This window comes from Eptatretus burgeri, chromosome 6, assembly GCF_056783735.1.
Source record: "Eptatretus burgeri isolate ZD-2024b chromosome 6, Ebu_testis_v1, whole genome shotgun sequence".
NCBI classification, from domain to species: domain Eukaryota; kingdom Metazoa; phylum Chordata; class Myxini; order Myxiniformes; family Myxinidae; genus Eptatretus; species Eptatretus burgeri.
The window spans coordinates 84,360,805-84,374,663 of record NC_140966.1 but is presented as its reverse complement, the minus strand read 5'-3'; the positions used below and the strand labels follow the sequence as shown (position 1 = coordinate 84,374,663).

Sequence of the window (13,859 nt, the reverse complement as noted above, 5' to 3'; positions counted from 1 at the left end):
AAGCCGCTTGGCGAGCGGTCCACAAGCTGATTCTTAATAAAGAACACACCTCGGACGGCAAGGCAACGTGAGCGTGCACCGACGGAATGACGTCATATCCTTCCCTTTTTTGGAAAAGAAAACAATGGACGTCATTCTGCTCATGAACAATTCATACGATGCATTTTACCAAAGTACCGAAGGCAATGCTCACTTTGTTTTTTTGTTTTTTTTTAACGACTCGTAACAGTTGTTTTTTCCCTGAAACAAAAAAATAATCAAAAGTTTGTACCTTCATTGTGTTTTTCGCTCACCTGAAACGTCCGTCGGTCCGTCCGTCCGTGAAACTACACCTGTGATTTAGATGAAACATTACCACAACGTCCATCACCTTGTATGTACCAAAGTTTGTTCCATGGCATTAAAAAAATCGGTCCCTAAGGGGGTCTCCAGGGGTTACCCCCCAAAATAGGTATTTGCTTTCTTCCCAGAAACTACACAAGCAATTCTGATAAACCTTGACCACATCCTTCATCACCCGTGATGTACCAATGATTGTTCATGGTATTAAAAACAGCATCGGGGTCTCCAGGTTTGTAAATGGGGGGGGTCATTGCCCCCCCCCCCAAATATGATTTGATTTCTTCTCTTGAACTACACATGCAATTCTGATAAAACTTGCCCACTACCTTCATCGCCCGTGATGTACCGAAGGATGTTCACACCATTAAAAACAAACAATCGGGAGTCTAGGTGGGGTTATACGGGGTGGGGACGGGGGTAGGGGAGTGGGAAATATGCATTTGCTTTCTTCTCCGACACCACACACAATTTCGATGAAACTTGACCACAACATTTATCCACCACGATGTACCAAGGTTTGTAAATGGCATTAAAAATAATCCATCGGTACTATATTTACTTTCTTCTCCATTATATATTTTGTGGGTCATCCATGCCTACCAGTTGTTCCCTGGTTATCTTATCCAGCCGCTTCCAGGTGAGCACCCAGGGGTATTGCCCCTACGTTTAATAGGCTATAATACCGATCATTGTTCCTACTCTTTAAAGTTTATGGGATAATAAAATATGTACTGCTTTATCAATTTATCTCTCTACGTGTGTGTGTGTGTGTGTGTGTGTGTGTGTGTGTGTGTGTGTGTGTGTGTGTGTGTGTGTGTGTGTGTGTCTGTGTGTGTGTGTGTGTGTGTGTGTGTGTGTGTGTGTGTGTGTGTGTGTGTATCTGTATATACCTGTGTCTGTCTATTTATCTATCTATCTTTGTGTTTGTCTGTCTATCTATATCTATCTATATCTATCCACATCTATCTATCTCTGTGTTTGTCTGTCTACCTATTTATCTCTGTTTGTCTGTCTTTCTATATCTATCTACATCTATGTTTGTCTGTCTATATCCATCTAGATTTGTGTTGGTCTATTTATATATTTAACTATCTCTGTGTTTGTCTGTCTATCTATATCTATCAATCTATCTCTTGTGTTTGTCTGTCTATCTACATCTATATATCTATCTATCTCTGTGTTTGTCTGTCTATCTATATCTATCCATCTATCTATCTCTGTGTTTGTCTGTCCATCTATATTCATCGATCTATCTCTGTGTTTGTCTATCTATATCTATCTACATCTACATTTACCTACCTCTGTGTTTGTCTGTCTATCTATATCCATCTACATTTGTGTTGGTCTGTCTATAGCCATCTATCTATATAACTATCTCTGTGTTTGTCTATCTATGTCTAGCTATCTATCTCTGTGTTTGTCTGTCTATCTATAGCTAACGATATCTATTCATCTATCTCTGTGTGTCTATCTATGTATCTATATGTGATTCTGTCTATCTATCTGTGTGTCTATCTGTGTGTCTATCTGTCTATCTATTGGTGTGTGTGTGTGTGTGTGTGTGCGCACGCGCGCGCGTGTGTGCACGCACACGCACGCATCGATCTATTTATCTTTTTTCTGTCTATTCCTATCTATCTAGTTGCTCAAGTATATTGTTGTGGTCACGGTACAATCAGGATAACTCTGGTCCAAATCCACGAGTCACGTTCATGTGAACAGAAGTGCCAGTCGACCCCAATAACCCCACCTCTCCTGAGCAAGCGTTCCGGTTTATGGACAGGTTGGGTGTGACAAGGACGAAATCATTACAATCTGGTGAAGATCCGAATCTGGATAAGGATCAGAGAATTTTAAAAGTAATTATTCACCATTGAATGATACAGTATAACACGATATCTCAAAAGGTTATGGAGAGATTCAGACGAACCTTTGTGGACAGATTGGGTGTGTGACAAGGAAGAATTGATTCCATTTTGGTGAAGATGCAAATCCAGATCCGGATCTGATCATTTTTTCTAATGTTCAAGTGATTCTTCACCATTGTGAGATGGGGCCCAAAAATGACATACGTATAGCTTGATATTTCCAAAAAATTTGGACAGGTTATGATAAAATTGGGTCGATGCGTTGGGTAGGTGACAAGAACACGCCGATGATATTTTGGTTCTGATCCGGATCTAGATCTGACCTATCAGTGGGATACAAAACGTGAACTGTTTACTCTGGCAGAGGTATGTGCTCTGCAGAGTGCTGTTCGATTTTATTCATTGTATAAAGATAAAGTTATTGGTATTTTCCTGTTACAGAACGTCATTACAAATAAATATTTTTTTGTTTGTTTTTTATGGAAAGTATCGTTTCCAAAACGTTGGTTTGTGGTTACCTGATGGTTTGTGATTAGAATCAGTTTCACGAATTCTACCCTTTCACCAATGAACAGCACCAAGAAAGAACTTCCACTCTTTTCATCACAATAAGCAAATATGTAAATGCCAAACCACCCTGCACATAAGCTTTTTCTGACACAGCAAAACAACCTGCTGGTACGATAAACATTTCCATGTCCTCCTTCTCCTGATATCCTCATTAACTTGCACATCTTGATTTTATTTCTGATAATATTCCTGAAAAACTTTAACATTCTCAGATACCCTTCACCCTCTTTCTCACTATTTCTCCCATTTGTCTCCAGTTGGAGCTGCAGATGAAAACGCCATGGACGACTTTCTTCAGATCATCCTTCTGCTGTTCATATCAGTTTTTTTATTACTGACTCCAGGTGAGTTATAGAAAAAAAAATTATATATCTTTTTCACCTAAAGCTTAAAGCATCAGTGTTTAAAATACTTGAATGTTATTCAGAGTAGAGATTAATTTTTTTAACTGTTCAAAAAAAGTTTTCAAATTGCAGTTCAATTCCAAAATGGTTCGCATAACCCGACTGGCCATCATGCTTCATGTTTAAGTATTCAAACAGTAAATTCAAATAATTTAAATCGACTGTTCAATGAAACGAATGATTTTATTAATCCATCTATTGTAATCTCAATGTGGTGGTGGCACACAATATAACCAAAACCGTTGTAATATAGAAAAATGATTCCAATCATTGAATGGATGACCCAATGCCCCCCCCCCCCAAACTAAATATGATTTACCTTCAAGGAATTCAAAAGTTTTTCGCCATTTCACAAACTAACATGAACAAAATAATTCAATAAAATTGATTTTAGTCTTTACGTTTGAAGATTTTAGTGTCTGTAAGCTTTTGTTAACATGGCAACACATGATGTTTGTGCTTATATTTGCTTACATGTCCTTCATTATTTTAATACATCTTTGAAATTACTTGCTTCTATAAACGTTGGTACTTCTATATCTCTTGGATTGTTTATTTTCAGAAAAGTTTAAAGATCCTCATGCAAGTAAAGTCTGTTAATAAACATAATTTTTTTTTATTTTTTGGGATTTCTCATGTGTTATTATTGTTATTGTGTTATTATTTTGGGTTATTTCTCCATTGTGGCGGACCAGACCCATCACTTTGACATGTAACTACTCCAAGACCCTTGGGCCAATCAACACCAAATTTTCAGAGGACAGTATACTCAGGGGGTCCCTGCTTAGGTTTTCCATGAAATGTTTTTCAAAAAAAAGTCAAAACATATTCGAAAATTTGTATTTTTTAAAATTTATTTTCAGGGGGAGTGGGGGGATTGCTCATCGATGATATTATTTGGGTTATTTCTCTATTGGGGTGTACCAGACCCGTCACTTTTCAGAGTACCTACTCTGAAACTAAGGACCAGAGATAGATAGGATTGGAAACTCTGATTACACACATACAAGCCAAATTACAATTATCTCCCTTTCATTAGGCAACTGCCTCCCACAATCAACTGGATTACATGATATTTCAATGCCTATACCAGAGAATACAAAAAAAACAAAAAAAACAGCATTTATGATAGAAATACATTCAGGCCCTTGATGGAAAAAGTCAACACTGTCTCTCCAAAAGCATGACAATAATATGTTCAATTTTGTCGATATTTCGATTCAATATTTCGCAGCTTGATAAATTAAATGTTTGTCTCTAAATATGTTAGGTATTTTGCAATGTTAAATTATCTCGACTTGGTTTCACACTTTATTCCTCATATAAATAAGACTTTTAACCCAGCACTTGTGAACATATTGTCACGTGGACAGCAACCTCCTGACAGGATGGAACCACACCAAGGTGATTACCATCAAATGCTGAACCTGAGGCTTCAAAGATAGCTAAACTACCTCTGTTTTTACCTGTGATTTGTCGCAGGCCTACAAGAGATTAGCGTGGTTGTTGTTGTTGTTGTTGTTGTTGTTGCTGGTCGAATTTTGAAATGTGCACCCATTGGTCAGACAGCTGTCAGACCCCACTCACATTTGTTGCACGATTCCACCCACCATGGCACCCAGACAAAATAATATGGCTGCCATCTTGGTGTTTCTGGTGAGCTTAAGACATCAAGCCTGTTGGCCTTTGCTCATTATACCCTGCCCATTGGCCTTGTTTGGGTTGAGTGTTACTCAGGATGGGGGACCCCAAAAAATCTAATCATATTTTGAATAAAAATTATTGGTAAGGTTTAATCAAGCTGGTTAGTATGCATGGTATGCACCTCCCTAAAAAATTGCGTGAAGCAAAGACATCAAGCCTGTAGAAATTTGATTATACACTGCCTCAGTTTGTTGCGTCAGATTTCCATTTGCTTTGTTTGGGTCGAGTGTTACTCATGATGAGGGAACCTGAAAAATCTAATCAATGTTGAATAAAAATTATTAATGAGATTCAATCAAGCCCGTCAACACGCATTGTACGCATATCCTTAAAAAATAGCGTTACATAATTTTTGAATGGCCCCATGTTGGGGTTAAACAATCTGTGGCCATGTGACGAATCACCTTGTTCTGATATAACCGTGGTGGAGGGTGACATGGATGAGAGGTGTCGAGTTAATCTTTTAATAGCGCATTAAATGTGTGTTTCCCAATCATGCTAATAAATAATTAATCCTTTAAGAGTGTTTTAAATGCTGTTTCTCAATCGGCCGGTTACTGGATTTGGTCGCAGGTTGTGGCCATAGTGCAGTGATTCTTGTTGATATGACAACATTGAACAGTTAATGTCGGCTTGTGTTCCAGTCAGGCCTATTACTTTGCTGGTTATAAAACAGGATGATGAAAAATGTCTCTCTCCAGGGATCCCCACCAAAAAAAACGATCAGTTTTGGCGACAAAATGGTGGCAACAAAAGGCAAAAAACTTTCTTACAAGATAAATAATTTATTTAACATGACACAGTTAACACAATTCCCGAACAGAGAAACAACACACAAGACCGTCACTCTTTTCCCTCGCAACCTTGAAGGCACAAAACACACACACACACACACACACACACACACACACACACACACACACACACACACACACACACACACACACACACACACACACACACACCAGGGCCAAATGTAATTAGGAACAGCAGGTTTAGCAAGTGATAGCAAGCTGATTGGGAATGGAGCACCACCCTTGGGGTTTGAGTGTATTTTTTTTGTTTAATTTTCATCTAATTTATTTTTATTTTTAATATAATGGCGGCCCCAGATAATCTGGGGGGCTCTGGGCAGCTGTGCTGTTTCCCTGCTTTTAATTTGGCACACACACACACACACACACACACACACACACACACACACACACACACACACACACACCCAACAAGATAGAGGGAAATTCAATGAAGAACAGCTGGAGCAGATCCTGTATGATGCTGAATTGCTTCCACAAGGCGTCTGGAGCACAAGACAGTGAGCCAAGGAGTCAAGGGACCAAGAGGAACTCAAAAAGATCATGGCATGGCGGAGAGAGAATCCAGACTCGTCCAGCCGAGAAAAAAACAATAGAGAAAGAGAGATAGAGATCGAGACTTTTGATCTCCTTCGATAAACAAGTATAAAATACAAGTGAACATAACACATAAAACAGTGAACACAAAAATGTAAGAAGCAAAAGCTAAAATAGAGGATATAATTGAAATGAGAATTCCAAAACACCATTAACTGTTTTTCTCAACATGTTCCTAAAGCACCATTTCTGGTTAATCAATCCCTTAATATCTAAATTTTGGTAATAACATAACTCGACATGTAAACTCACTGAAAAACTACTGAAACATCCATAAACTGGGTTGAAAAGGAGTTTGTCTGTTGTTGTTTTATAAATTGCTAATTTCCCTTCAGTTATATATTAAAACACTGAGTGCACCTTCTTTTCCATGGTTGTTTTGGAATTTAGTCGCAAACCAAGAATAAAAGTGTGTCAAGAAGAATGGAATATCCATGTGACACAATTGCGATAATAAAACCAAAAGTGGAGTCAATGTTGTGCAATCCATGTAAGCATGATATCAATCTTCAGAAACCATAACGGAAGGGACACTATACCGAGATGAAATAACGTAATATTGCATACCATGCAATAACGATGCGATGATACACCCACGGTAAAATAATGTGAAGAAATCTCCAATAGATTTACTTACTTCTCCAAAAATTTTTTACTCTTCCAAGAGCCAACCGCCCCTGTAAAGAAAAAAAAAAAAAAAGGACTGCAGGTCCTGAAGCTCACCTGGATCCTGAGCAATAGTCACTCAAACCACTCTTAGACCCCTTTAGACCCAGATTTTTTTTTAAATGCCATGAACAAACTTTGGTACATCACGGGTGATGAAGGTTGTGGTCAAGTATCGTCGAAATCGTGTGTGTAGTTTCGTAGAACAGAAAAGATACCTATTTTGGGGGGTCAACCCCTCCCCCCTTTCCCTGTAGACCCCTTAATGAGTGCAGTTTTTGATGCGGTCAATACACCTCCATTAGGCATCAGATATGGAGCTTGTGGCCAAGTTTCATCAAAATCATATGTTTGGTTCAAGCGATAATGACAAGTGTTTACAGACTCACTGACTCACTGACTGACTTACCTATGGACACTGCTTGATCACTTAAGCTCATCAGACTAAAGTCCAGATGAGCTAAAAAGAAGACGATATCACCAGTTCGTTTGAAAATCGGTCGAACATACCGTACATGGCAGACCTTTGCGGGTGAGTGGGAGACCCCAGAGATTACACCTCTCTCCATCGAGACCCAAATCTATCTTTGCACAAGGAAATCTATCTAACACAAATCTATCATGGTGGACACAATACAAGCCTTTTTCGTGACACTAGAAAATGGAGAGGAAGAGAAAAATACCGTTTCTGCTAATGCGACTGAAGTAACCTGTGGCTGAGGAAAGGAGAAACGAGCACATTGAAGGGTCATTCTCATTGATAGAAAAATGATGTCTCGGGCTTCTCAAGGCACGAAGAACCTCCAGAAATTGCTCAAGGAACGCTTGTTAACCACTGTCGCAATATTTCCTACTGTGTGCCTCTTCCAATGCCAGTATCCCAAAGGTGTCATCTTGTATATACACCAGAACTTTTAAAGAAAGGCTGTACAAAAGCATGTGACTGAGGGATACTGGGAAAGAGTGCATTGCAAAATATTGGCGTATGGATAAAATTGTTGACATTGAAGTGAGCCATGTAGTCGTGCACCACTAAAGACTGCCAGGTTTGCCGCAGGTCTTGGTAAAACGATTGTAATGGGAGCAATCCACATGCTGTGGGTTCATAAGAAAAATTTCCTTTTTGAACTCAAGTTTGCCAGTCTTTTTGAGTCGGTAATTAGCAGTGGGCCACCATGGCAATGTCTCAGAGAACAGAAATCTATGAACTGCCGTGATATGAAAAGCCATGATTCTGCCAACAATGTCAATAAGTCGGTGACCACCTTCTGCCGATGGAAGATAAAGGACTTCATACTTCACCTGATGCTTACCACATCAGAAGAGGTCGAGGAAATGTTTCTGAATTGTAGTCAGCAGTGCATCAGGAGGGTGCAAAGCAACCATTTTGTGTCACAATGAAGTCATCAAATTTTCCTCACGACACACGAACAGAAAAGTTGAATGGGGATGGGATGAACCTGTGAAGCGACATTAGTCCTTTGTGCAAGTAATTCCAGTTTCAGAGTCAATGTTAGGAGCTGATATGATGTTGGGCCAGTCTTGAATGGAGAGAGTTGATTTTATTCCAGACTAATCAGCTTTACCAAATTGCCATCCATGCCTCGGTCTTTGGGGTTCCCTAATAACTGGCAAAGAGATACACATGTCAGGAAAGCCAGGGTGGAGCTGAGGAAAGCAGGTGTAGATTGAGAAAAAGTTTCATATGTGTCCACAGATTAAGAAGAGTGAAAATGGGTGTAAAGGCAGCACAGTATCAATTTTTGTGGAAAGAGGTTCATATCATCGGGGAGTCGGGGGGTGGGGGAGGGGGCAGGGTGATGCATGAAAGGGAAGTGATGATGGTGGGGGGACAAAATATTTTCCACTTTGCGATGAACCACAAAACATTGCGGTTCGTTGTAACTGGAAACTCTGTTGTCCTCAACCGAGCTGGTTCTTCAGACAAACCTTTGACCCTGTAAACAATTTAAATTAAATATATATATCTTCTTGTTCTTCTTCTTTTGGCTGCTCCCGTGAGGGGTCGCCACAGCGGATCATCCATATGATCCGCATAGTGATTTGGCACATGTTTTACACCGGATGCCCTTCCTGACGCAACCCTAGTCGCCTCTTACGACACAGGGATCTGGTACACCTACTTTAACCGGGGTATACACCAGCCCAGTACACTGGTACTCATTTCGCCGACCTCGGAAGGATGACAGGCTGAGTCAACCCCCTGGTGTTTGTCGACTTGGTATATACATACATACACATACATACATATATATGTATACATATACACACACACACACACACACACACATATATATATATATATATATATATATATATATATATATGTGTGTGTGTGTGTGTGTGTGTGTGTGTGTGTGTGTGTGTGTGTGTGTGTGTGTGTGTGTGTGTGTGTGTATATATATATATATATATACATATATATAGAAATATATATATATATATATATATATATATATATATATACATATATATGTGTATATATATATATATACATATATATATATATATATATATATATATATATATATATATATATATACATATATATGTGTATATATATATATATACATATATACAGTACATATATATATATATATATATATATATATATATATATATATATATATATATATATATATATATATATATATATATATATATATATATATATATATATATATATATATATATATATATATATATATATATATATATATATATATATATATTCATAGTACCGGCGTAGTGGCGTGCGCCTGTAATCCGGCTACTCGGAGGCTTGGGTTGAAGGATCGCTAGAGGACGGGAGCTCTGCACTGGGCCGCGCTATGAGAGGGTGTAGGGCATCCTGAAATCATGGCGAAACCCAATCCTTGTCCCTGTGTCATAAGAGGCAACCAGGGTTGCGTCAGGAAGGGCATCCGGCGTAAAACCTGTGCCAAATCAGTATGCGGATCATAACGGATGATCTGTTGTGGTGACCCCTAACGGGAGCAGCTGAAAAACGAACAACTATATATATATATATATATATATATATTTTTTTTTTTTTTTCATAGTATCTGAAGGGGTTGTCACACCTTGACGATTTAGCCAGCGTATGGCGATTTATGAAAATTTTGGCTAAAACGCTGGCACACGTCCAATACGTAATGAGTACGTAATGTGTACATTAGTTGCACGCTGAAAAACACTACTATAGGTCGTATTACGCTGGTTTAAAACGTTGTAGTTTTTGGTTGTCCAAAAAATTTTGCGTGCTTGAAATTTTACGACGTACTCGGCGTTTGGCTCACACGTTCCGCTACGCTGGCCATAAGTTGTAGGCACATTATGCGATCGTTGACACACGTTAGTTGTATATTACTCATAAGTCGAAACACGTAGAGGTAACATTTGCGTACCCGAAACTTATTTCTAACCTATGAGTAACGTTTTGTAAGCACGCTACACGAACGTTGTTCACACTTCGCAACACGCTACTTGAAAGTTCCTCATACGTCGAAACACATCAAAGTAATGTTTAGGGTACCCGTGACTTATTTATAACCTATGAATAACGTGCTTTGGAATTATTACGCTATGCATACGCTAGACTATCATTGGGCATAGGTTGTGGACGACTAAAACACGATAAACAATCGTTGGTATACCTTATCTATAAGTTATCGAAGCGTTCTGTGTTCATGCCTAGTACATTGTGCATTTGTCAAAGTCGTTTTTAATACTTTACAAAGTAAAACAAAGAAATATTCATCGTGGGAATGATGAAAAAAAATTAGCCAAAAAGAATATCGAACAATGGTGCAAAGTAATCTCCTATTCGTGGACGATAAGAGGATCCATCATCACCCACACCCTCCCCATCACGCTCACATACTACTACTGATATAGACATACTACTACTACTACCAATGCTACTACTACAACTACTTCTACGATTACTACTGTCACGCATACCAACTACTACTAATAGTAATACTACTACTGATACTACTGGCATTGACATCTACTCAACATAGAGTCTGGAACAATGATGGGTTCCTCTTGTGAACCCCATTTTTATATACCAATTCCCCTAAATGCTGCCAATACGCCATTACACGGTAGATGTAAGTTAGAACACGTTCAATAAGTGCTGTGGTCGTCCGGAAGACGTCAATCTAATTCGTCTACATACGACAATGTGCGTTTGAGATACGTTACACATAGGTTCATAGCATGTTACTCAAAGGTTAGAAGCACGTTATACTTAGGTTCAAAGCATGCTACACATAGGTTAAATGCACGTTACTCATAGGTTCATAGCACGCTAGTGATTGGTTGAAGGCAAGTTACAAATAGGTTCAATGCACGTTACTTCTAGGTTTCATGCACATTAAACATAGGTTCAGAGCATGCTACTCATAGGTTAAAAGGACTTTACCCATTGGTTGAAAATTAGGTTGCGGGTATGTTAAATATTACCTTGACCTGTTTCAACTTATGAGTAACCTACAAGTAACGTGTGTCCGTCGTGTGTAAATGATCGCGGAGTGTGCAGAGAACATATGACGACGCATGCGGAACGTGTTAGCCATACGCCGAGTACGTCGTAAAATTTTTAACATGCTTGAAATTTCATGACGTATTACACGTACCAAGTAATATGACAGCATACTTCATTGTTTTCCAGCCTACTCTTAACGTATACACAACTTACCTATACCGTATTTGACGTGCGCCTAGCGTTTTAGACACATTTTTCATAGGTCGGCATACGCTGGCAAAATCGTCAAGGTGTGACTGCGATGTTGACACTTCAAATTCTCAGGTGGTCATGATTTAAATCGGCGTCCGGCAGGTTCTTAACAGGCTACGCCATGAGTTCGTCGGCGATACGTTTAGCGCGCTATGCGTAAGTTAAACTATCGTTGGGCATAGGTTGTGAACGCCGACAACAGGCTAAGCATTCGTTGGTAAAAGTTATCAATAACACAACATAACGTTCTGTGCCCGTTACTAATATGTTATGCATACGACCAACAAATTATGAATACGCCCAAAACTTAAAAAAAAACATCAAAATTTCAGCGTACTCCAGCGTTTTACATACATTTTTATACGTTGCCATTGCTGACTAAAACGTCAAGGTGTGACAGGGCCCTTAACAATCAATGTGTCCTGGATGGATGGCCTAAATGAAGCACACTTACCTTCGAACTGTCTCGTCTGGGTTGGATTCCAGAGATGGCTAGAAACCTGTCGGATCGGTGCTTCATGAGCAGTGTTGCATCATTCATCAGATGATCGTTAAGCCGGGAGTCCTGTCTGCTTGCATTTGCTGGTGGACGGTAAAGATTCATCAGACACTCCATCAACTGAACAACCGATGCTCCTTAACTATGATGCAAACCACAGTCCTGTGGCAGAGACAAGAATCAACAATGATCGCAGTGTTTGCACATTATTTGACTTCAAACCGACTGCATTGCCCTCTGATATGGGATGCATCCCAGATTTCCTTTGAAGGTTTTCGTGATATTGTTTTTTTTAAACATGCATCCAAACTCAAGTCTTGAAAGGATACGCAAAAGGAACTTTGATGCGGGACTCCATTCGGCTCATCATGCCTGTGCTACACAAATCCCCCTTACCATCACCCATCCACACACAAGCTACCTACAAGTCCTCCCAATACCTCCAAACCCCTCTATCTGCAACGTATTTAGGTACCTTTGTAATTTCCCATTTAAACTGATATAGTACATCTACCCCCCTACAGCCATTGCCTTTCCAAGGAGACCATTCCATGCACTGTATTAACTAGGGAGTTCCTAGAATACGTTATCCTGCACAGTATTCAAGTACTGTATATAATTCAATTTTGATAAAATAATTATTTTAAAGATCATTAAAAAATGTTCACAAGTTTAGCACTATTGAAGCAGTTTTACACATAACTCTTAAACACCACCCTGTTGAAACATGTCCAAGTTATGCTAAACGGGAGCTTCTTGGAAATGACAAGAAGGCGATTTGTGTTATACAGTGTTCATGTGTATAATTTAATAAAAATAAAACAAATATTTTAAAAAGTTGTATAGATAAATTAATTCCGGAATTTACCTCCATTTTACTGCTGTTGACGAAGTCACCATCACGCCGCCCTATCTAACACGTTACATTCGTTATTCGTGTCTGTTGTTTGTATTTTTTTTTTTTTACAACATCCTGAAAAACAGTAAGTTTCCTGTTTGGAATAATTTTCAATTTTGTTTGACTGCCAGGCAGACAGACAGGGGGGGGGGAATCTATTTCACTCCTTTCTGCACCTTTGCGGTCAAGCCATATTCAGGGCTAAAGTACAGTACTGTTAAACAGCAGGTTTGTTTTCCGATTCACGTTCAAAATATAACATCAATTTAAATTATGTTGTTCTACAATGATAAACCGACGTTTGCAGAGAGAGACGACAGACAGACAGACAGATGGACAAACATGAACCAATTGCTAAACCTCACTTTTCGCTTCGCGTGAGCGGGATACACAGTAACTATATTCTCTGACTGAAAGACCCTTGCCTTAAAATTGTCCTAATCGTATAGAAATTAATTAAGCGCTTTTAATGAACAGTCTCCAATTAATTTGGCATTGATAATGAGGAATAAAGTGAGATATTTTGTGTGTATAAAATATTCATCTGAGAACATATTACATCCGTTGTCACCTCAATGAAGAGCCTAAAATGATTTTTACAATGAAAAAAAATGCTTTGTTCTTGCTTCTATCAACAATAGAGTAATGTGGGGAAAGACAGCCACAACCCGCATCCTCCACTTGGTCACTGTACAACCTCATTTCTGTGGATAGAAACAGCTCAGTATACA

General features: G+C 38.9%; 1 protein-coding gene across 1 annotated transcript in view; it reads left to right on the top strand.

Moving 5' to 3' along the window:
* The first annotated feature begins 73 nt into the window (after nt 1-73).
* The window catches only part of LOC147025219 (uncharacterized), a 32,859-nt gene continuing 19,073 nt past the window's right edge, over nt 74-13,859 (top strand). Inside the window, exons 1-2 of the mRNA XM_085885974.1 lie at nt 74-173; nt 3,038-3,124. Of these exons, the coding sequence (XP_085742100.1) occupies nt 125-173; nt 3,038-3,124 (136 nt within the window). The 5' untranslated portion in view covers nt 74-124. The remainder of the gene's footprint in view (nt 174-3,037; nt 3,125-13,859) is intronic.